This window comes from Cavia porcellus, unplaced genomic scaffold, assembly GCF_034190915.1.
Source record: "Cavia porcellus strain 051 isolate PalLab524CR breed Dunkin Hartley unplaced genomic scaffold, mCavPor4.1 scaffold_1, whole genome shotgun sequence".
NCBI classification, from domain to species: domain Eukaryota; kingdom Metazoa; phylum Chordata; class Mammalia; order Rodentia; family Caviidae; genus Cavia; species Cavia porcellus.
The window spans coordinates 14,148,631-14,168,903 of NW_026947484.1; the positions used below are offsets into that span (position 1 = coordinate 14,148,631).

Consider the following 20,273-nt stretch of genomic DNA (forward strand, 5'->3'; position numbering starts at 1 on the left):
TTTTGGTCTGTGTCTTTCTTTTATATAGCCATTAATTTCAAAGTACTACAAGAGTCTCACAGGGGTTACAGTTACACTGAGGCCTCAAAGCCAGTTTTTTCTTAGGCCCTGAGCTCCTCAAGCTAGCTCTGACCCCCATCTTTGGCCATCATCAGCTCCTGTCTGGGAGGCAGGCTAGGCTCAACCCTCAGGTCCAGTGGAGGGAGTGGCAGGAGCAGGAGGGTTGGGGTCCTCCAGCTTCACATCATGCAGATGCACGGTAGGGGTGGTGGGGTCTTTGCCCACACCCTGGTGCGGGTCAGCCTGGTCAGGGTGGTGCCTTCGCACATGCTTGACCACCTGGAACTTCTGCTTGGCCTTGTAGCTGCACAGCCGGCAGAAGAAGGGGTGGCGGTCAGTATGGGTGAGGGCATGATGGCGCAGACCGGCAGCCCAGCGGAAAGCACGGTGGCACACATTACACACATAAGGTTTGGCTTCACTGTGCTTGCGAAGGTGGGTGCGCAGCAGGAAGCGCGTCTTGAAGGCCTTGCCGCACTGCTCACACATGAAAGCCCGTGCTTCCCGATGTCGCGTCTCCCGGTGCACACGCAGTGCATCAGCCCGGTTGGTGCAGTACTCACACTCAGGACACTGGTATGGTTTCAGTCCTATAGCACAGGGAAATAATCATCACTGAGGTGGGGTAGGATAAAGTGTGGCAGGCCGTAGGGCATATAAAGAACACAAGCAGCAAGCTATATAAGGACCATATCCTGGAATGCTCTAGTCTCGGGTGATATTTCTATGTCCTCTCAACACAGCCTTCACTGACATAGATGTCCTGTGGGTGCTAATGACTATGTGACCACTAATTTACTTGCCTGATAGGAATGAGGCTCAAATATGATAGCTATCAAATGGGAAATTTCAACTCTCTTTGGATCACAAGATATTCATAGAATTTAGGAATTCATTTAAACAGAACCCCTTGTTCAAATCAAAAAGGAAAAGAATGCTTAAGAGAGTAGTCAAGATAAAAGAAGCAGGGTCGGGGATATAGCTCAGTGGCACAGTGCCTATCAGGCAAAAGGTTGTGAGTTTGATCCCCAGTACCAAAGGGGGGAAAAAAAAAAAGATAAAAGCAGCAGCATTCATAGAAGCAGAGGGTCTTGAAATGTACCTGAGTAGGTCTACATGTGGGCAAGCACATGCAGTAACCACAGGCACATAATCATTAGCCCTTTTCAGAGAACCTCTAGTTTGTAGATTCCATGCCTGGAGAGGATAAAGGCAAATTAGAACAGGGAAACTTTCCACTTTCTCCTCCATACTTACAATAAGAGTACAGGAGCCAGGCAGACCTGATCTCACTGAAGTCTGAATTGAGGTTCTCAGTGGGGATAACACTCCTGTACCACAACCACCTGGGAAGCTTTTGCAGTATCCAGGAGCCCTCAGATTTAGTCCTCCTCTGTTTCTGATAGTATTAGTGAATTGGGAAGGCATATGATACAAGCCTGCCCTCTGACTCCAGTGTGAAACTGATGTTGCTCTGAATCTGAGCACGGACATGCGTCACTTCAGTGAGGTCAGGCTTACCAGAGATCAGAGGAATACTTTAGGCCTCACCTGTGTGCTTGGTCATGTGGTACTTGAGCTGGTTGACCCACTTGCACTTGTAACCACACTCAGGGCATAGGTACTTCCGTTCCTCCTTATGGATCCGCATGTGGTACTAACCAGAGAAAAACAAAAAGCCAACACAACATGTCCATCCCATGGTATTCACTGGATGGGGAAGTAGGGGTGAGCAGGCAGGTAATCCTGCTCCCAGCTCCCATTCTATCTACACATACATTATCAACTAGGTCCTCCAGGACAGCCACTTTACCTAACCCATTCAGCCTCTTCCTAGGTCTGCCCTGTCTCAGCTCTGCTGCTTCTTAGCTATGTTCTTGGGTGAGCTAAGCCTGAACTGTCAGTAATCTGTAAAATGGAAAGCAGAAAAAGGTATCCCTATCTCTTATCCTTTTTTTTTTGAGACAGGGTTTCACTATGCAGTTCATGCTGGCCTCAAACTCACTTTGTAGCCCAGGCTAGCTTTGAACTTGCAGGGATCTTTCTGCTTCAGCTTCCTGAGTGCTGGAATTATTATCTTTAAAAGAATTAAAATTACAGTGCTGAGTATACAGTAAGTGTTCATTAAATGTTAGCTGTTATTATCTAGAATATCCTCAAATTGTATGCCTTTATCAATGGTAAACATGTAGTATTATGGAATTTTATCTGTATGATTCTCTGAAGTTGGTATTATCCCCTTCTTACAGGTGAGGGATATGAGCCTTAGATTTAAGCCAATATAATTTTTTTTTTTTTTTTTGGTACCAGGAATCGAACTGACAACCTTATGTTTGCCAGGCAGGCACTTATGTCGCTGAGCTAAATCCCCAGCCTGGAGCCTTAGAGAAAGAACTTGTCCAAAGTCACGGAATATTTGGAAGAGTCAGGGTTAGAGGACCCAGAGCCTACGCATTCTCCATTCCCTGCCCCAGGGCCCCTGACCTTACCTTGAGGCGAGAGGGATCAGCACAGGCATAGGAGCAGAGGTGACAGCGGTAAGGCTTTTCCCCTGTGTGGATACGGCTGTGCCAGGTGATTTTCTGCCGGTTCTTGGTGCTGTAAGCACAGTCTGTACATTTGTAGAGTCGGGTGCCTCCATGCCCTTTCACATGGTGATCTAGCACCAGCTGATGGTGACATGCAAAGTCACAAAAAGGACAGTGCAAAGGAGGCTGGCCAGTGTCTCCATCCCCATTGGAAGCCGCTGTCGCTGCTGAAGTCTCCTCATGCTGTTCCAGGTAGTGCTTTACCAAGCCCACTCGCTCCCGGGCAGCAAAGTCACACAGCTGGCAGCGGTGGCTGAAATGCTGCTGCCTCCGATGCTCATCCAATGCAGGCCGGCTAGGGAAGGCCTCCTGGCAAGCCCCACACTCCAGCCGTGGGTGCTGTTTACGGGTGTGTCCTCGAAGGCTGGCAGGGCTGGGGCAGAGCAGCCCACAGTGGGAGCACTGCAGAGGTCCTTCAGTGGCCTCGGCAGGGGAGCCAGGAGCAGAGTGTGTGGGCTCAGGGTGTCGGCGTAGAGCATGTTGCTTCAGTGCTGTCTCTGAGCTGAACTGCGCATCACACTGGGAGCAGGCAAAGGCTGGGGTGCCTTGGTGGCAGCTGTTGACATGGCGAGTGATGTCGTGGCGAAGATAGCCACTATAGTCACAGAGTGGGCAAAAGTGAGTGGGTGTCTTGTCATGTACTCTTAGCCGGTGCAAGCGCAGTTTTGAGTTGGTACCAAATGTCTGAGAGCAGGAGCTGCATGGGATGCGGCCAATGCCCGTGTGTCGGGACTGGTGAGCTTCTAACCGATAGCGCCTGGTGGTGGAAAAGTCACAAAAAGGGCACTGATGCGGCTTCACGCCCTCATGCTTAAGCCGCCGGTGCTGCTGCAGGCATCGGCTCTGTTTACAGGTGAAGCCACAATCCCCACACTGTAGAGAGGGCCTTGGGCCGCGGGCTAGGGCTGCAGCGGGATGCTTCTGCTTCTGGTGGAGTCCCAGGGCAGCAGCTGTGGGGGCAGTGAATGGACAGAGGTCACACTGCAACTCTCCAGACTGCCCAAGGGGACAGCCCTGGGTCTGGTGAGTCCTCAGGGCTCGTTCCTGCTGGCAGCTGAAGGAACACGTGGGGCAGGAAAAGAGGGTCACATTTTGTTTCTGAGCTGCTGAAGCTGTGACCCCATCTCCAGGGCTGAGCTCAATACTTCCACTTTCATCACTCAGGGGAGCAGAGCTCCCGTTGCTCAGGTAGGTCCCCTGCTTTCCTCCCCGGCCACGCCCTCCCCGGCAGCCTTCGGCCACATGAGAGGTAATAGAGGAGAGCCGGGAGCAAAGGAAGGTGCAGGAGTTGCAATGAAACTTGCCCTGCTCAAAGTGGAACTTCTCAAGGGTCTCTGTGGGTGAGGAGCTCCCTGCAGAAAGGGCCAGGAAGTCAGAGGGCGTGGTGAGAGGCTCTGCTCCTCCTCCTGGCCCCCTGGGAAGCTTGGAAAGAGCATCTTTTGGAAACAGTAGCTCTTCTTCCAGAGGTGCAGGAGAGGGCTTCCTGCCTTCCGCATCCTCAGAAGCCTGTGTGCCCAAGTGCTGAGGGGGCACAGGGATGGGAGAATCTGGTCTGGGCAAGCCTTTGTTTTTTCTAAGCAGAACAGGGCACTTCTTGAGTAGGTGGGTGCTGAGGCCACGTTGCTGCTTAAAGCTAGCCCCACACTCAGGGCACAGCAAGGGCTCCCGACGGCCCTGGCATCCTGTTCTAGAGTGCAGCTTTAGGGCTTTTTCCCGGCGAGTGATAAAAGGGCAGTGTGGGCAGCGGAAGGCTTGGCCCTCTCCCTGGATCACTACCATCTGCACCCGCCCCTCCAGCACCAATGCTTCTGCTTGTTCTTTGTCCCGTCTCCTCAGAGCCTTGAGTAGTGACTCTGACTCAGGAAATGGAGGCGAGGGTGCCATCTCAGCAGATGGAGTTGCCTTGAAGTTTTCTATCCAGCTGTTAGGGACCTCCTCTGAGGATAGAGCAGTTCTGGGGGGCTCAGGGACTGGTTTCTCCAGAACAGGTTCTTCAGCACCCAAGCCAGCAGTCCCAACACCTTCAAAGCTGGATGCCATTGGCCCTTCCAGTTCCAGCGGTCCAGAGGAATCCAGGGGCTTCAACACCAGAGGGACTGTTTCACTGAGTTCAAGGGGTGGCTGAGCCACAGGGTCCAGCTCCACTCCCAGGGCCTCTAAGTGCAGTGTACAGCTGCCCTCCTCCACTTCTGCTGGGCTGGGACTGCCGACCAGTTCATCCCCATGGAGGACCTCGCTGTCATCCTGTCTCCTGGTGCTACCCTCCTCACTGATGTCCGGCAGGGCCTGGTCTAAGCTGGGATCCACCACAGTCCCAGGTTCGTGGCTGGGGCCCTCAGCCTGGGCAGACAGCTGGCTTGAGGACTCTGAGTCTGGTGCGGGTGCCAAGCACTGTCTGGCCCCTTCTGGCTCTTGGCTAGCATCACGAAGCTGCCAGACCTGGTCCCCAGGCACGTAGCCATGGGCCTTACGCTTGTGGAAGAAGAGAGTGGTGTTGCTGAAGGTGCAGTAGTCACAGAGGGCACAGCGGAACTCACGGAGATGGGTGTGCTTGCAGTTCTCATGGCTCAGCAGAGCCTGTTTGTGGCGGCTCTGGTAGCTGCAATAGCGGCAGGGGTAGAGTGGGGCTGGTGTGCCAGGGTGGTGCTGGGAAGCCATGTGTTTCTGTAGCTCATACTTCCTCTTGCAGGCAAAGGCGCACACCTCACACATCAGGGACTTGCCCTGGTGTCGCAGCTTGTGGCTGCTCAGCTGATCAGCCCGATGGCAGCGATAGGAGCACTGGTTGCACTGGTACCTGGCAAGGAGGGACAGAGAGAGGCAATCACAATAATTGCACAGTGAACAGTCACTGAATAAACATTTCGGGCCAGGCTGTACACTCAGGCATTGTTTAATTTAACTTCCCTTTCCACTACCCAATGAAATAGGCAATTCTATTTTATAATCAAGGCCAAGGCACAGGGATAATAGGATAGTTCCAAAGTTGAGGGGCAGACAGCCTAGCCTCAGGGCCAGCACTCTAACTTGTGAAGGAATCATGAGTCAGCATTACGTATTACTGCTAAGGAGGTGACAAGGCTATATCTACAAGCTAGGTTCATGTCTGATCTTCATTCTCCCACAGAGGCAAGAAATCTGTAGAGAAACGTCCTACTCAGCAGTACCCACAGGTCAGAGAACCTTCCTAGAGTTAGAAGTGGCCAGGACAGGTGTCACAAGTAAAGATTCTACCCATATTCCCGACCAAACTCTGTGAACCCAAGTAGCATCTTAGTCTTCAGGTCTACCCTCTAGGTTTGTATTCCCTCCCTCTGGCCTAGATCGATCTCAACATGAGGAGTGGGTCACAAGTTGAGGCCAGCTGCAGGCAATGAAACCGAGTGTGTGAGGGCCAGACGCTGGACCCAGAAGGAGGCTACCTTGACAAGGGGTCTCAGGATAAGGATGCAGGCATATGTCTGCTCATACCTGAGGTCACCTGCGTGTTTTCTCATGTGCACACTGAGGTAATGCTTCCACTTGGTAACATAGCCACATTCGGTGCACATGTAATCCTTGGTGTTGGAGTGGGTCAGCATGTGCTTGGACAGGTAGCTCACGTCTCGGCAGGTAAAGTCACACAGCTCACACTTGTGAGGTTTCTCACCTTATGTGGGGGTGGGTCGAGAGGAGAAAGGGCACAGTCAGACACAAATCCAGCAAGTGGCCAGAGCAGTGTCTCCAGCAAGGCTGTCCTGATGTAAGATGGGAACAAAAGCTTCACAGGCTGAGATGTGGAAAACTTTGCAGTAATCAAAGTTCTTCACAGCCCTCTCAGATAACCACTCTCCCAACTTGCAACACCAATGAGGAGAGCAGGAAAGTAATCACTGAGCTTTTCAGAACTTGATCTAAAGTACACTCTCGATTTGTTATACAGCTCGTTGGTTCTGATGTGCAACTGTTCCATTTTGCCCAATTTTTTCCAGTTTTCTGGAACAGAGGAATTAGGCAACCAAACATGGTGGTTAAAAATTTTAATTCTGGGGGTTGGGGATTTAGCTCAGCGGCATAAGTGCCTGCCTTGTAAGCAGGCAGTCGTGAGTTCAATCCCCGGTACCAGTAAAAACGAAAAAAGACAAAAAAAAAAAAAAGAATTTTAACTCTGGATTCCATTATAGTAAGAATTGACAATATTTATATACGTAATGCTAAATACTGTCCCCTGAGTATTTTAGAAAAATACCTCCTTTCATTGGATACCATAAAGTAGGTGCCATCACTACCCTCACTGTTTTGACAAGAAAACTCAGGCACAGAGAAATCTGGTGAGTGGTGCCTCATACCTGCTAGCTTTCAGCAGTCTGTCTCCAAAAAAGGAGAAAGAAAAGTACTGACTTCACACGGATGGTGTGAACATTAAATGAGCTATCCTGAAGTTGCTGGTGATGACCAGTGTAACTAAGGATGAGTTGTCCAAGTAGTTATCAACACCTGGCACTAACTCTGGGAGACTGGGGCAGGAAGACTGCAAGTTGGGGACCAGCCTAGACAACTCAGTAAGAATCTGTCTCTGAATAAAAAAACTTCAATAAGGGCCAAGGGTGTAGCTCAATGCAGAGGCCCTAGACTCAACCTCAGTACCACAAACTGAAACAAAACCAAACAACAAATACCCTGGCTCTAAAATGCTGTGGGCTGTGTTCCTTCAGGACCCCTCCCGGTTCACCCAGCCCCTTCTTGCAGCAACAACATGGCACTCTGGTTCTAACTTGCTGTGTGATCTTTTTTTTTTTTTTTTTTTGTCTTTTTCCTTTTTTTCGGTACTGGGGATCAAACTCACGACTGCCTGCTTGCAAGGCAGGCGCTTATGCCTCTGAGCTAAACCCCCAGCTAAATTTAACTTTTCAGAGTTTGTTACTTCTTATGTTTCCCTGCCTTATAAGCCTGTCATGGATTAAACAAATAAAAATGAAAATTGTGTAACTATATAGACACAAAGTATTAAAAATGAGGCTAAATCATGTACAGAAATGCATAGTTCATCAGGAATAATGGCTTTGCCCAAAACTGTCTAAAAGTTGTTATCCCAAATGAGCTCTTATGAAAATACTTTTTAAACTTCTCGTCAACCCATTGATATTTATTTTGTTTTTGTCTTTTTGAGATAAAAATGACTATGCAGTTCAGGCTGGCCTTGAGCTCACAACAATCCTCCTACCTCAGCCTCCTGAGTGCTGGGATTACAGGCGTGTGCCCCCATGCCCAGCTCCACTGATGTTTATATAGATCACAAAGGGGATGGTGCTATGGCAGAAAGCCTCATTCTGTTATTACTTAAAACCTCAGTGATGCTGACAATCAACTAAGAAGCTAAAGTGTGATGGCATATGCCTATAATCCTGCTACTCCAGAGCTAAGGCAGGAGGAACAAAAAACTTGAAGCCAGCCTAGGGAACTTAGACTCTATCTCAAAAATAAAATAAAACAAAATAAAATAAATCCTGAGGCTGTAGCTTAGTGGTACAGTGCTTGTCTTAGTATGCACAGAACTAGCACCAAGGAAAAAAGAAAAGTTTGAGTTGAAATGAGTGCACCTTGTAGGTCACTGGAAAGGATCGTGTTTCCATGTCATACCATGGACATGACAGCTGCGGACTGCCAAATACGCACTCGAGTCTCAGTCCCCTCAGCTCCTATCTCTCAAGGCACATCCCCACACTTGAATTGTAAACGAAAGTATCTGTCCTCACCTGGGCTTCTTCACTCTTAATAGGAGACATATTCAACCACCCACCTGACTATAGGTAGGCAGAGCTGGACAGAGGCTTAAAGGTAAGGACCAACAGCATATCACTTAGAGTACAGGCTCTGGAATACTAGTACTTGGGTTTAGATCCTAACTTGACCACTTTCTTAAGTGAATGACATTCAGCTTATGACTCATTTGTAAACCCGGGATACTAGATCTGTGTCCAGGCATGAATGCATGTAAGGCCCTGCATGTGATGTCTGGCAGACATATGTTGGCTGTCATCATGTTAGCTGTCATCAGCACTGTGGCTGGGACTATGTTACCATGAAGACGGAAGTCATCTCACCAGTATGCAGCAGCATGTGTCGGATGAGCACCCTCTTGTGGGCAGTGGCAAAGCTGCACTCGGGGCACTGGTGGATCTTCTCATGAGCATGCATCTTGCCTACATGGTCCTGGTAGGATACCGGGTTGAAAGTGGCAAAGGGGCAGAAGGTGCAGCGCAGCTCCTCACTGCCCGGGTGACCTTGCTTCTTGTGCTTGCGGAACAAGTGTTTGTTGGAGCAGGCAAAGTCACAGTGTGGGCAGTGGAAGGCATAGTGGCTTTTGTGGTGGGCCTCCATTGCTTCAACTGTGGCAAAGAGCATGGGACATGAGTGATGGCGGCACTCCACGGCCCGCACCCCGTGGATGTCCTTCAGGTGCTTTATGAACACCTTGCGGTCAGGGGCTGCATAGCTGCAGCCCTCCTGAAAGCAGGGTAGACGAGACGGCTCTGCTGCAGCCGCTGCTGTGTGGTTCTTGAGGTGCTCCTTGAGGGCCTGGCTGAGGCGGAACTCCTCGCGGCACACAGGACAGACATAGGTGTCTGAGTAAAAGTTGGAAATGTCCTCGTGCATGCTGGCCATGTGGCGGTTGAGTGCATTCTTCTCCACTGCACTATAGTGGCACAGCGGGCAGCGGTGGGTCTTCTCGCCCAGCTCCCGAAGTAGATGGGTCTTCAATTTGCTCTTGCTGGTGAAGAACTTCTGGCAGTTGGGGCACTGAAGGCTGGGATCTGGGAAGTGGAGATGCAGGTGTTCCACTAGGTGGGTCCGCTTCTTAAAGCAGCGCTTGCACTCAGGACACATGTGTGTCTTGAAGAGAGACTCGGGACCAGAAGACACATCTCCTGAGGAAAGAGAATACACAAGGTCAGAAGCGAGATCATCAGCAGGTCAGGGCAGGCCAAACAACGCGAGAGCTACAATCTTGCCAGACACAAACACTGTGTGGCTTTCCTCTTAAGGAAACAAAACAACAGCCTCAAAACTCTAATCTCAAGAAAGAAGAGAAACTCAAGAGAAACCAAAGGCTTCTCAGACTTTGTTGTGGCCTGTCTGAAGTGTTTCCCCAAGTCACCCACTGTTCCTGAACTTCTGTTTGGAGCTCAGGAAAATGATCTGGATGCAGTATTGTTCTCTTGCAGCCCTTGTGCTGGATCAGTCGGGTTGGTTAGAGGGAAAAGTGCCCTAAAAGAAATGAGAAAAATCTATCCTGACCCCCTGTGACCAGTATCTTGACCAAACAAATCTTTTTTTTTTTTTTTTTTTAAAGTTCTTTTGAGATAGGGTCTAGGCTGGCCTTGATCTCATTACAGAGCCAGGGCTGGCCTCAAACTTGTGGCAATCCTCCTGCCTCAGCTTCCTGAGTGCTGGGATTACAGGACCTACCACATCTTGACCTCTTTTCTTTTTTGGTGTTACTGGGGATTGAACCTAGGCTCAATGCACTGAGCTACATCCCTAGTTCTTTTTAAATTTTTAAAATTTTGAGACAGGGTTTTGCTAATTTGCCTGGGCTGGGCTCAAACTTACGACCTTTCTGCTTCAGCTTCCCAGAGTGCTGGTATTATGCAGGTGATTTCTTTCTTTCTTTTTTTAAATTTTTTTGGTACCAGGGATCGAACTCACAACCTCACGCTTGCCAAGCAGGTACTTAGGCCACTGAGCTAAATCCCCAGCTCTTTTTTTTTTGAGACAAGATCTTTTAGCCTATGCCAGTCTTGAACTCTTCTGCTTAAGTGATTCTCCTGTTTCAGCCTCCTCAGTAACTAGGATTACAGCATGTGCCATCAAACCTGGTAAACCATGACTTGAGTCAAGGTGGAACAGAAAGAATGGAAGGATTTGAACCAAAGGTGGAAAACCAGGGCTGAGAGCTTCAATGCTACATACTCTGCTATGCATCTTTCCCATTCACCTAGTAATGTCATTACCTTCCAACTGCTGAGCCTGCTGGCCTTTATCTAAGGCTTTCTGGGGGTCTTTCTGGGTGCCAGTCTCCTCCTTTTCTTCTAATTCTTCCTCCTCAGCTGACTCCTGCCCAGGCAAAGATGGACCAGCTTCTTCCAAAGGGTCTCCCTTTGCTGGAGGCAGTTTGGGAGCTGGAGATACATAAATCTTGATGAAGTTCAGACAGTCAATGACTGAAAGCATGAACTTTTCCATTCACTGGCTAGTAGAATCATCCTCCTCCTCTTTTAGTAGAAGGAAATCTTGGGTCTTATGTAAATAAATGTATTCCCACTCAAGAATGAGGACCAGGAGCTAAGCTATCCATAACGATTCAGTCTAAAGTAAATCAAACCTCAGAAAACACTAGCCAGAGCCTCTTTCAGGTGTCAGCTTTAAGGCCACTGGGACAGGGGTAGGTCTGAGAGGTAGAGGAAAGCAGACTGCACTTTGGTGGCCCAGGCTCCCAGGGCGAGTGACTCAGCTCATTCAGGGCAGGTGAACACACTCTGATTGCTCAACCATTCTTCTGAGAAGCCTATCTCAGTAGCCAGTGTCACACCTTACCCCTCAAATCTATCTTTTACCCTCCAATAGCTGCCTTGGTAAGGCAAAGAGGTATGACTAGTTTCCAGGAAAAAGATCTTCCCTTTAGGAATAAGAGCTCAAGTAGGTCTCAGCAAGCCAAGTTCTTTCATCACAATGCTGTCTTCTTCTGGCCTGTTTTCTTTGTTCCTCCTGCTCTTCTACTCACTCACCCCTTGCTGGGGTATTTGTTGTTTTCTGAGACCAAGAGGAGTAAGAATCAATAAAGCACCACCTCCCTGGAAGGTTTCCTTTTAGAATAATCCCAGCTTTTCCTGCCCAATCCCTCTTGCTCTAAGGGGAGGCTAAGCATTTTGTATACCACTCACTTTTACTTCTGCCCTCATAAAGTCAAGTCCTACAATGAGTCAGTAGAGAATGTTGCTTAAGTAACTTCAGGCCACATACAGTGTAAGTCATATGTCACTCAGTGTCATGGACAAAGACTTATTCTGTGTCCCAAATATCCTGACTGGCTCAAGGTTTCTAGATGCCTTCTGATCCCATCCAGTAATTCTGTCCTAAATTACTCTCTAGCCTTCTCAATACTCATGCACAATCATGGTCCTGGAAACGAATGTCTGTCCTGTAAGATCAACTGCTACATCCCAGGTAGGGGACTGGGTCTCATACCTGGCAGTTGCTCCTGGGATGGGAGTCCCTGGACAGCAGAAAGTTCTCCCTGTGTCCCAGGCCCATGGCTTCGCTGATGCTGCCGGAAGAGTTTGATATTGGAACCCATGAAGCTGCAATGGGTGCAGTGGAAGGGGTAATGGGTGTGTCGGTGCAACTCCATGCCCTGCTGGCTCCCAAAAAGCAGTGGGCAGCCTCGGAAAGAACATGGCACAGGAACTGCTCCGTGGGTCTGCCTCAGGTGGTGCTGCAAACCCTTACGATCCTCAGCAGAGAACACACAGCCAGACTCAGGGCAGGAGAAGGTGTCAGGAGCAGCCCGGTGAATCTTGAAGTGGTTCTTCAGGGCCTGTGGTTGGGCAAACTCCTGTCTACATACAGGACATGGCAGGGGGCTATCTGCTGGGCTCTTGCCCTGCAGAGGACCGTGGAGGGTGAAGTTGCTGGTGGGCAGCTTTATGGAGCGCAGGGTGCTAGAGAGCCCCTGCACAGGCTGTACATGGGTCTCAGTACACTGGTGCAGGGACAGCAGAGCAGGCTCTGCGAAGCTCTGCTCACAGCGCTCACAGAAGTATACCTCCACCACCTTTACCAGGACACCTGCAGGCAGAGGACCAACAGAAAGGCAGAGAATCAGACGGAAGGAGGCTGTAGGAGTTACTAGTAGAAATGAAGATGAGCCTTTTCTTATTCAAAGAGTGTGGGTGGACTTCAAATCTGGCTCTGCACCAGACTGTAAGCCCACAGGTCAGCGATGGTCTGGCATTGGTTCCTAGTGTCTAGCAAAATATCTAGCACAAGATAGGTGTTTAATGAATGAACAATCATTAATAAAATCCAGAAAGCATTAGAAAAGGCAATATTTTGCTGAAACGAAAATTTTGAAAAGTTCTATGCAATAATTCAAATGATACAGAAGTATTAACTGCCACTCTCACACAAACAGTCTGGTCTGTATTACACTAGGGAATTGTTATGTTGTCCAGAAGGCCACAAGCTCCTGGGTCATCCTCCTGCTTTAGCCTCCTGAGTAGCTGGATTATGGGCAAGTATCACTGCACCTGTCTTTTCTTAGGCCTTTTTTTTGGTCACTGTTCTGCTTTTTTTTCTTTTCTACTTGCTATATATCAAAGATATTGTTACACAGACATGTCTATGAGTACACAGACATACTTCATTTTTTTTGTTCAGTTCATAGTATTTCAGAAAATTAATAAATCAAAATGGGCTGGGTGTGGTGGTGCACACCAGTAATGTTAGCATTCAGTCAAGTTCAAGGCAAATCTGGGCTATACAGCAAGAACCTGTCTCAAAATACAAGACACAAAACAATAAATCAAAATGAAATTCTGGTCTAAACTGATAGCTGAAACATTTCTAACCATTACAAATAAAACTGTTCTATTCATTCCCTTCTCTGTGTGCATGTGTACCTTTCTCTACCACAGATCCCTAGAGTGAAATTGCTGGGTTGGAGTACATATACTGTAACATTAGCTATGTAATTAAACTGATTTTTTTTTTTTTTTTTTTTTTTTTTTTTTTGGTCTTTTTGAGACAGTGTATCACTATGCAGTTCAATTGGCCTTGAGTTCACTGTGTAACCCAGGCTGGTCTTGAACTTGCAACAATCCTCTCCAACAATCCTGCCTTAGCCTCTCCAGTGCTCTGATTACAGTCACCCAGCTTTTTTTTGTTTGTTTCTTTTTATTTTTTTGAGTTTGTTTCTTTTTTATTTTTTGGCTTTGAACTCATGATGTACCACTGGCTGGCCTGGAATCTGTGGCGATCCTCCTCCCTCAGCCTCTTGAGTACTGGGATTACAGATGTATGCCACCAAACCTGGCTTAAACTAATTTTCAATAGTTTGTTACTAAATATTGTTCACAAGTTATAAGACAGTATATTTCCTCACAGGCTTACTAATAATACTAGGTATTATTTTTTAAGTATTTACTTTTTGCCAAAGCTGAGAAAAACCGTATCACATGGCTATTTTTTTATTTTATTTTTTTGGTCTTTTTCCTTTTTATCGGTACCAGGGATCGAACTCACGACTGCCTGCTTGCAAGGCAGGTGCTTATGCCGCTGAGCTAAACCCCTGGAATTTATTGTTGTAAGATTGAGCAAATGTCCATTGACTACATTTATTATTTAATGGACTATCACTGATTTTATTTTTTAATGAATTACATGTAGATTTTTTTCCTTCTACTTGTAGGACAGGCTTTGTCGAATGCTTGGTACACAGTTATATACTACTTTGCCAGCTTTCCATCAACATATACCAACTGTAAACCCAATTACATTTCAAAGTATAAAAATAGCATATGAGCTTGTGTTCTCATCACATTCATACAGAAGGATCAAAACTAGCACATCCAAAACCTCAGGGCCACTTGTCCCACTGGCCCGCTAGGAAACTACATACCTGGGCTCTCTCCAGGAGCTCCTGAGGTTAAGGTTCCAGGTACTGTTTCCACAATGATCTCCATATTTCCTGGGCCTTCAGTAGCTGTGGCTTCTACCAGCAGGCAACCTGGCTCAGAGTCCCCAGAAGGACAGGTACTTGGGATGGGCCCCAGGATTCCACGGTCAGAGAGAGCTGGGGGGATCAGCAATAGCTCAGGACATAGTCCATCCATCTCTCCAGTGCTGTTGACTGGCTGTGAGTCCAAGACAGTGTCTGCCATCACTACTGACCTATGTGCCACGGCTTCTTAAATACTGACAAGCCAAGCAGAATAAAACCAAAATACGGTTAGTACACAATACACACTCAGTGCCTACCCACTAAGACATTTCCTTGAATGGCAGAATGTTTGGAACAAAGAGAATAAATGAGAATAAATTTAAAAAGGGTTAATATTGGGAAAGAATCAACATATTAAAGACCGCAGATTATTTCTCACTACTAAACAGCCTTGGTCAAATCATTAAATACGCTCATCTTGATTTTTTTTTTTTGAGACAGAGTCTCACTATATAGTTGAGACTATATATAGTCTCACTATATAGTTGAGGCTGGTCTTGAACTCACTACGTAGCCCAGACTCGCCTCGAACTCATGGCAATCCTCTTGTCTCAGTCTTGTAAGTATACTACACCCGACCTTTCAATTTTTTTAATCTACATCAAAATTTGGTGGGGTCCAAGGATCTCAAAGTTCCCTTTACTACTTGGCAAACTCCCTGTTCCTCAGTGGTGGTATAAGGCCATTCCAACTGCCACTTGGCTTCCACTGAGGTTTCCAGACACATCTTCATCTCTCCAGACTCACCATCCTCCTTTAGTTACACACCCTTGTTCCCTTTTGCCTCTTGCTGGTTCACCCCTCTCTCTCTTGTCTGGCAACCAATCCCTAACTATAAGCAGCTGCACAAATGTTATTTCCACCATGCAGGCTTTCTTTCTCTTTTCGAGAGTCCTGGTGGCATTGTACCATAGCCCCAGCCCCAGTGTGTGACACTGCATTCCTGTTTACCTATGAGTTTCTCTCCTAGATGTGGAGCTCTCTGGGTAATTTACTTGACATTATCACTTCCATGAACATAAAGGAATTCTAGTGAAGAACTAGTAAACACAGAGCTGCAGCAGCATAATGCCAGGGATCTGGTACCAAGGTATAGGGTATAACCAACTGATATGCAGTAAATTGTCACATCTGGAGAAATCTCGGTCATTATATATAAACGCCTCAAACTGCAGCATAAGAGAGAAATGAGTAAGAATTAAACTGCGTGTCCAGCTACACATGGCTAAAATGCGTTTAAACTGGGGCTGGGGGTTTAGCTCAGCGGGGGGCTGGGGGTTTAGCTCAGCGGCATAAGCGCCTGCCTTGCAAGCAGGCAGTCGTGAGTTCGATCCCCGGTACCGATAAAAAGGAAAAAGACAAAAAAATAAAAAATAAAAATAAAATGCGTTTAAACTGCATAATTAATTTGAATGGCAATAATGACTTCATGAAACTGAGTCGCAGAGATTACAGGTGTGAACTGATATTTCCTATTCTCCAGAATCTTTCTACTTAAAACAGCAGATCAGGGTCGGGGATATAGCTCAGCAACACAGTGCCTGCCTGGCAAGCATGAGGTCTGACACAAAAAAGAAAAAAACCTAGTGGATCAGTTGGATGCTCTTGGTGGTGCATGTTTGTAATGCCAGTACTCACAGGGTGAGGCAGGAGGATTGCCACGAGTTTGAAGCCAGCCTAGGTAGGCTCTTTTTTTTTTTTTTTTTTTTTTTTTTTTTGTCTTTTTCGTTTTTATCGGTACCAGGGATTGAACTCACGACTGCCTGCTTGCAAGGCAGGCGCTTATGCCACTGAGCTAAATCCCCAGCCCCCAGCCTAGGTAGGCTACATGGTCAGTTCAAGGCCAACCTCAACTACGTAGCAAGACCCTGTCGCAAAAAAAAAAAAAAAAAAAAAAAAAAAAGCCAAAACCAAAACCAAAGCAAAGTAACAAAAATCCACAACCAAAACTAACCAACAAAAAACAGCGGATTGCAGGATTCAGGAAGCAAGAAAGAGCCTGAGGGACGCTGGAAGTTGCAGCCCCCACTTACTGCCCGTTACCGCGGCTTGGGGACCTCCCGGCTCCGAGGGAGCTCCGGAGCCGCGGGGGACGCAGCGCCCTGCAGCCCGAGACCTCCCCTGCAAGAAGGCGAGCGGCGGCCTCTAAAGAGAAAAGGCGCCCATTCTTGCGGCAAGGGCAGCGAGGAAGAGGAAGGGTGAAGTAGGGGACAGGGAAGGCCTGGGAAACAATGATTCCAGCCTCCCGGATTGCCACCTGCCTCTGACTCCGACTCACCGCGTGGCCTCGGATTGACACACTCGCTACGCTTCTCCGGGCCTCAGCTTTTCTATCTGTAAAGTGGAGGCGATGACAGCGTCCACAATGTCAGGCTGCAGGATCACAGCCAGCAAACGGGAAAGGCATTTTGTAGCCTTCGGGGGGCGGTGCGTCATGATTACGGTCCAGAGGGAAGCGGCGGGGACCCGGGCGGGGTCCGGCGCGGTGAAGCGACTGAGGCGCGGGCGGCCACTGACAGGCGCTGGGCCGCCGCTCGCAGGCCTGCTCCCGGCAGCACCTAGTCCCACTGGTTCCCGCCGCCCAGGCCCACCCTCATCCCCGGGCTCGAGTAACTTTTTGCCTCGAGCTCGCTCCACCCCCACTTCCTCTCAGTTCACGCCCCGCGGCAGCTCACTCACCTCCGGCGACAGGGCCAGCTGGAGTCACATCTCTATGGTTGACAGCGGCTGGAGCGGCCTCCCAGGGCTGCTTTTGTGCGACCGCTCCGGGCCCGTCCGTCTCTAGAACATCCGGCATATAGAGCCCACACTTCCCCTAGTCAGCCGAAGGATATTCTACTATTTTTTTTCCCCCTCTCCGTCATCCTTCTCCCTCCTGTAACCCTGGAGCGCAAGGAGGAACATCGAGAGTTGCGGGGCAGAGTGGCATGGTCTTCCTGGTGGGCGTGGAGGGAAGTACGGAGAGATATTAGGGGGCGGGCCGAGCGGCGCTTCACTCTGGGGCCGAGGGGTGAAACCATCGAGTTGGAGGGCCAGAGAGCCACAGCGGTAAGGGGGTGGGGTGACTGAGCGCTGCAAACCATGTTCTTAGGAGCGTGGGACACTATATAGAACGGGTTCTGAAGGGCCTTTAGGATGTCCGGAGAAGACTGGGGAAGAGAGGAGCTTTGTCGGTAGCCTTCTGTGCATGCGTAGGTGTTTTGGAATTCTGGATCCCAGATCTCCGAACCTCAGCCGAAGTCACTGCTTGTGAATTCACTGCCCTTCGTGCCAGGCGCTGGCCGGAATGGCGCGGATGGGTGAGGTGGGCTGTCGCAGCGATATGCTAGAAACAGTTTCTGTCCTATCTCTACGGGTCTTCTTGTTGCAAGTGGGACCTAGCATGTCTTTTGGGGTTGAATTTAGGAAAGGCTCTGTGGAGGAAATACATGGGAAGAATGCAAAGAATAAAGAACGGGCATTCTGGGCAGAGAGAACTGCGAGAAGAAGGAGGTGGGAGGTGTTTTGCCTGTTTGTGTGTGTGTGTGGGGGGCGTTATTAGGAGCTAAGCCATGAAACACAGGTTGGCGCCTTGTTGTAGAGGCCCTCGAGTACCAGGCTGAGGAGTTTGAATAGTTTAGGGTCGGCTGGGAGACTGGAGAAGGGATTGATATAAATTGAAGTTGATCCTTTAGATTTCTGTATAGGTGTTTAGTGATATAAGAGCTGAAGATTCACTAAAATGCTGTGGCAGTAATTAAAATTTAAAGAGACAGTTTAGGTGGGAGGTGATAATCATAGTAAGTCCCCGATTTAGGAATGAGTACTGAACCTAGAGACCGTTCCTAAGTTAAATTCATTCCAAAGTCTGACACGAGTCTTATACATCCGTGACACAAATATACAATGTACATTGCTTTGTGCTTCCTACAGACCCCTCCCATCACTACTGCTTTTCCTCTTGCTTCCAGACATCGTGGACTCTGACTGAGCATTGTACTAAGGTACAGAATTGCACCGTGCAGTAAGCACGATAGCACCTATGTGACCATGTCCGGCAGGTGTGCGAGCTACTTCTGAGATTTGGTTGCATCTGAATGTTCCTAGTGTGAGGTCCATTCATATCTGAAAGTTTGCAATTTGAATGTTCTTAAGTCAGGGATATACTGTAAACAGGACAGTAGGAATTGGGTGTATAAGGGACAGAATATTTGAAGGACATGTGGTCACCTACAGATGGAGGGAAGGGCCACCCCTGCTAACTCTAGCCAGTGGGCCTTTTACCATCTCAGCTGGCCCCAGGGTTCACAGATACTGTCCATCTGTTACCATGATGTGAAGCCAGTTATATTGCTCTCTTAGATTTAAGGAGTCTTCAAACACATTCCTCTGCTAGGAAACTGAGGTATGAGTAGGCTGGTGAAGGGCAGAATGGGATGAAGGGCCTGAAGTGTTGGCCCTTGTATTCCAACACCAGCCCTGCCCTTCGGAAGGAGGATATTAAAGCAGGGAGTGGGACAAGGATAGGGACATAGGGTAGGTTCCAGTTTCTAAACTAAACTTGTACTTTGTCCCATCTCTACTGCTGTCCACTCCCCAGGTTTTGATAATGCTTCTCAGCCTATAAGCTTTGGTGTTTCCCTTTCAAGATGCCACTTTCAGACTTTGTTCTAGCCCTGAAGGACAATCCCTATTTTGGGGCTGGATTTGGGCTAGTGGGTGTGGGCACAGCCCTAGCCCTGGCCCGAAAGGGTGCCCAACTGGGACTGGTAGCGTTTCGGCGCCATTACATGATTACACTGGAAGTGCCTGCTCGAGACAGGAGCTATGCTTGGTTGCTTAGCTGGCTTACCCGACACAGTACCCGTACTCAGCACCTCAGTGTGGAGACTTCGTACCTCCAGCATGAGAGTGGCCGCATATCTACCAAGTTTGAGTTTGTTCCCAGCCCTGGGAATCACTTCATCTGGTAAGGCTGGGAGCCAGGGAGGGCTGTGAGAATAGGACAGGAGAATGGAGAGACCTGGTTGTGTCACATTCTCGTTCACTTATTGGTTTGACCATTCTTACTCAGGTATCAGGGGAGGTGGATCCGGGTGGAACGAAGCCGAGAGATGCAGATGATAGACTTACAGACTGGCACCCCTTGGGAATCAGTCACCTTCACAGCCCTGGGCACTGACCGCAAGGTTTTCTTCAACCTTCTGGAGGAAGGTGTGGGAGAGCATCAGAAGGCTTTAGAGGGGAAACAGGGATGGAAACTCTGGACGGCAGAGGAAGGACAGTTTGGAGAGGAGAAATAAGGGGATTTGAGCCCATTTTGGTGAAGAGTCAACAGTGGTGAACAAAATTACTGGCTTTGTCGCATCTCTCCCCTCCCAGCTCGAGCGCTAGCCTTGCAACAGGAGGAAGGGAAGACAGTGATGTACACAGCTGTGGGCTCCGAATGGCGGCTCTTTGGCTATCCACGCCGACGGCGGCCCCTGAGTTCTGTAGTTCTACAGCAGGGTCTGGCCGATCGAATTGTCAGAGACATTCGGGAATTCATTGATAACCCTAAATGGTATACTGACAGAGGTGAGAAACGGGCTGGGCTGGGCTGCTTTTGACTATTACTGTTTCAGCAGAGAGGGAGTGGTCTCTGGCCCAATTCACAGTCACCACTGGTGACGGGGAAAGAAAAATTGCCTATGTAGACAATTTCAGAAGTCACCAGGCCAGTATAGGCCAGGGCTGGGGATGAATGTGGATACGGGGGCAGAGTAATTTTAGGTCTTGTTTTTCCTGACTGTATCCCTAGGGATTCCCTACAGACGTGGCTATCTGCTTTACGGGCCTCCTGGCTGTGGGAAGAGCAGTTTTATGTGAGTAGTCGAAATTTCTTT

The 20,273-nt window shown here is 48.6% G+C and overlaps 2 protein-coding genes across 24 annotated transcripts in view; one reads left to right on the forward strand and one right to left on the reverse strand.

Annotated features, from left to right (window-relative positions):
- Positions 1-17,275, reverse strand: Znf142 (zinc finger protein 142). Of its 8 annotated transcripts, XR_010046291.1 has the most exons (10): positions 17,089-17,219; positions 14,308-14,481; positions 11,877-12,476; positions 10,643-10,810; positions 8,732-9,556; positions 6,120-6,297; positions 2,550-5,445; positions 1,612-1,717; positions 1,163-1,257; positions 476-650 (listed from the first exon to the last, which is right to left on the reverse strand). XR_010046291.1 is itself a non-coding variant. In XM_003464012.5 (9 exons), exons 2-9 carry the CDS (start codon positions 14,567-14,569, stop codon positions 181-183), a joined length of 5,505 nt encoding a protein of 1,834 aa, XP_003464060.2. In that variant the 5' UTR covers positions 14,570-14,603; positions 17,089-17,275; the 3' UTR covers positions 1-180. The 8 variants fall into 8 exon arrangements, 7 of the variants coding, with proteins under 7 accessions (XP_003464060.2, XP_063101087.1, XP_005001124.1 ...); XM_003464012.5 differs by lacking the exon at positions 1,163-1,257 and having other exon boundaries at positions 1-650; positions 14,308-14,603; positions 17,089-17,275; XM_063245017.1 differs by lacking the exon at positions 1,163-1,257 and having other exon boundaries at positions 1-650.
- LOC100714176 (mitochondrial chaperone BCS1) overlaps positions 17,275-20,273 on the forward strand; it is a 4,122-nt gene continuing 1,123 nt past the window's right edge. Inside the window, exons 1-6 of one of the 16 annotated variants that reach the window (XM_013146207.2) lie at positions 17,275-17,457; positions 18,322-18,392; positions 18,989-19,357; positions 19,463-19,602; positions 19,771-19,965; positions 20,189-20,252. In XM_013146207.2, coding sequence (XP_013001661.2) covers positions 19,038-19,357; positions 19,463-19,602; positions 19,771-19,965; positions 20,189-20,252 — 719 coding nt within the window. In that variant the 5' untranslated portion in view covers positions 17,275-17,457; positions 18,322-18,392; positions 18,989-19,037. The other 15 variants (XM_013146205.2, XM_013146206.2, XM_013146208.2 and 12 more) reach the window with 15 other exon arrangements.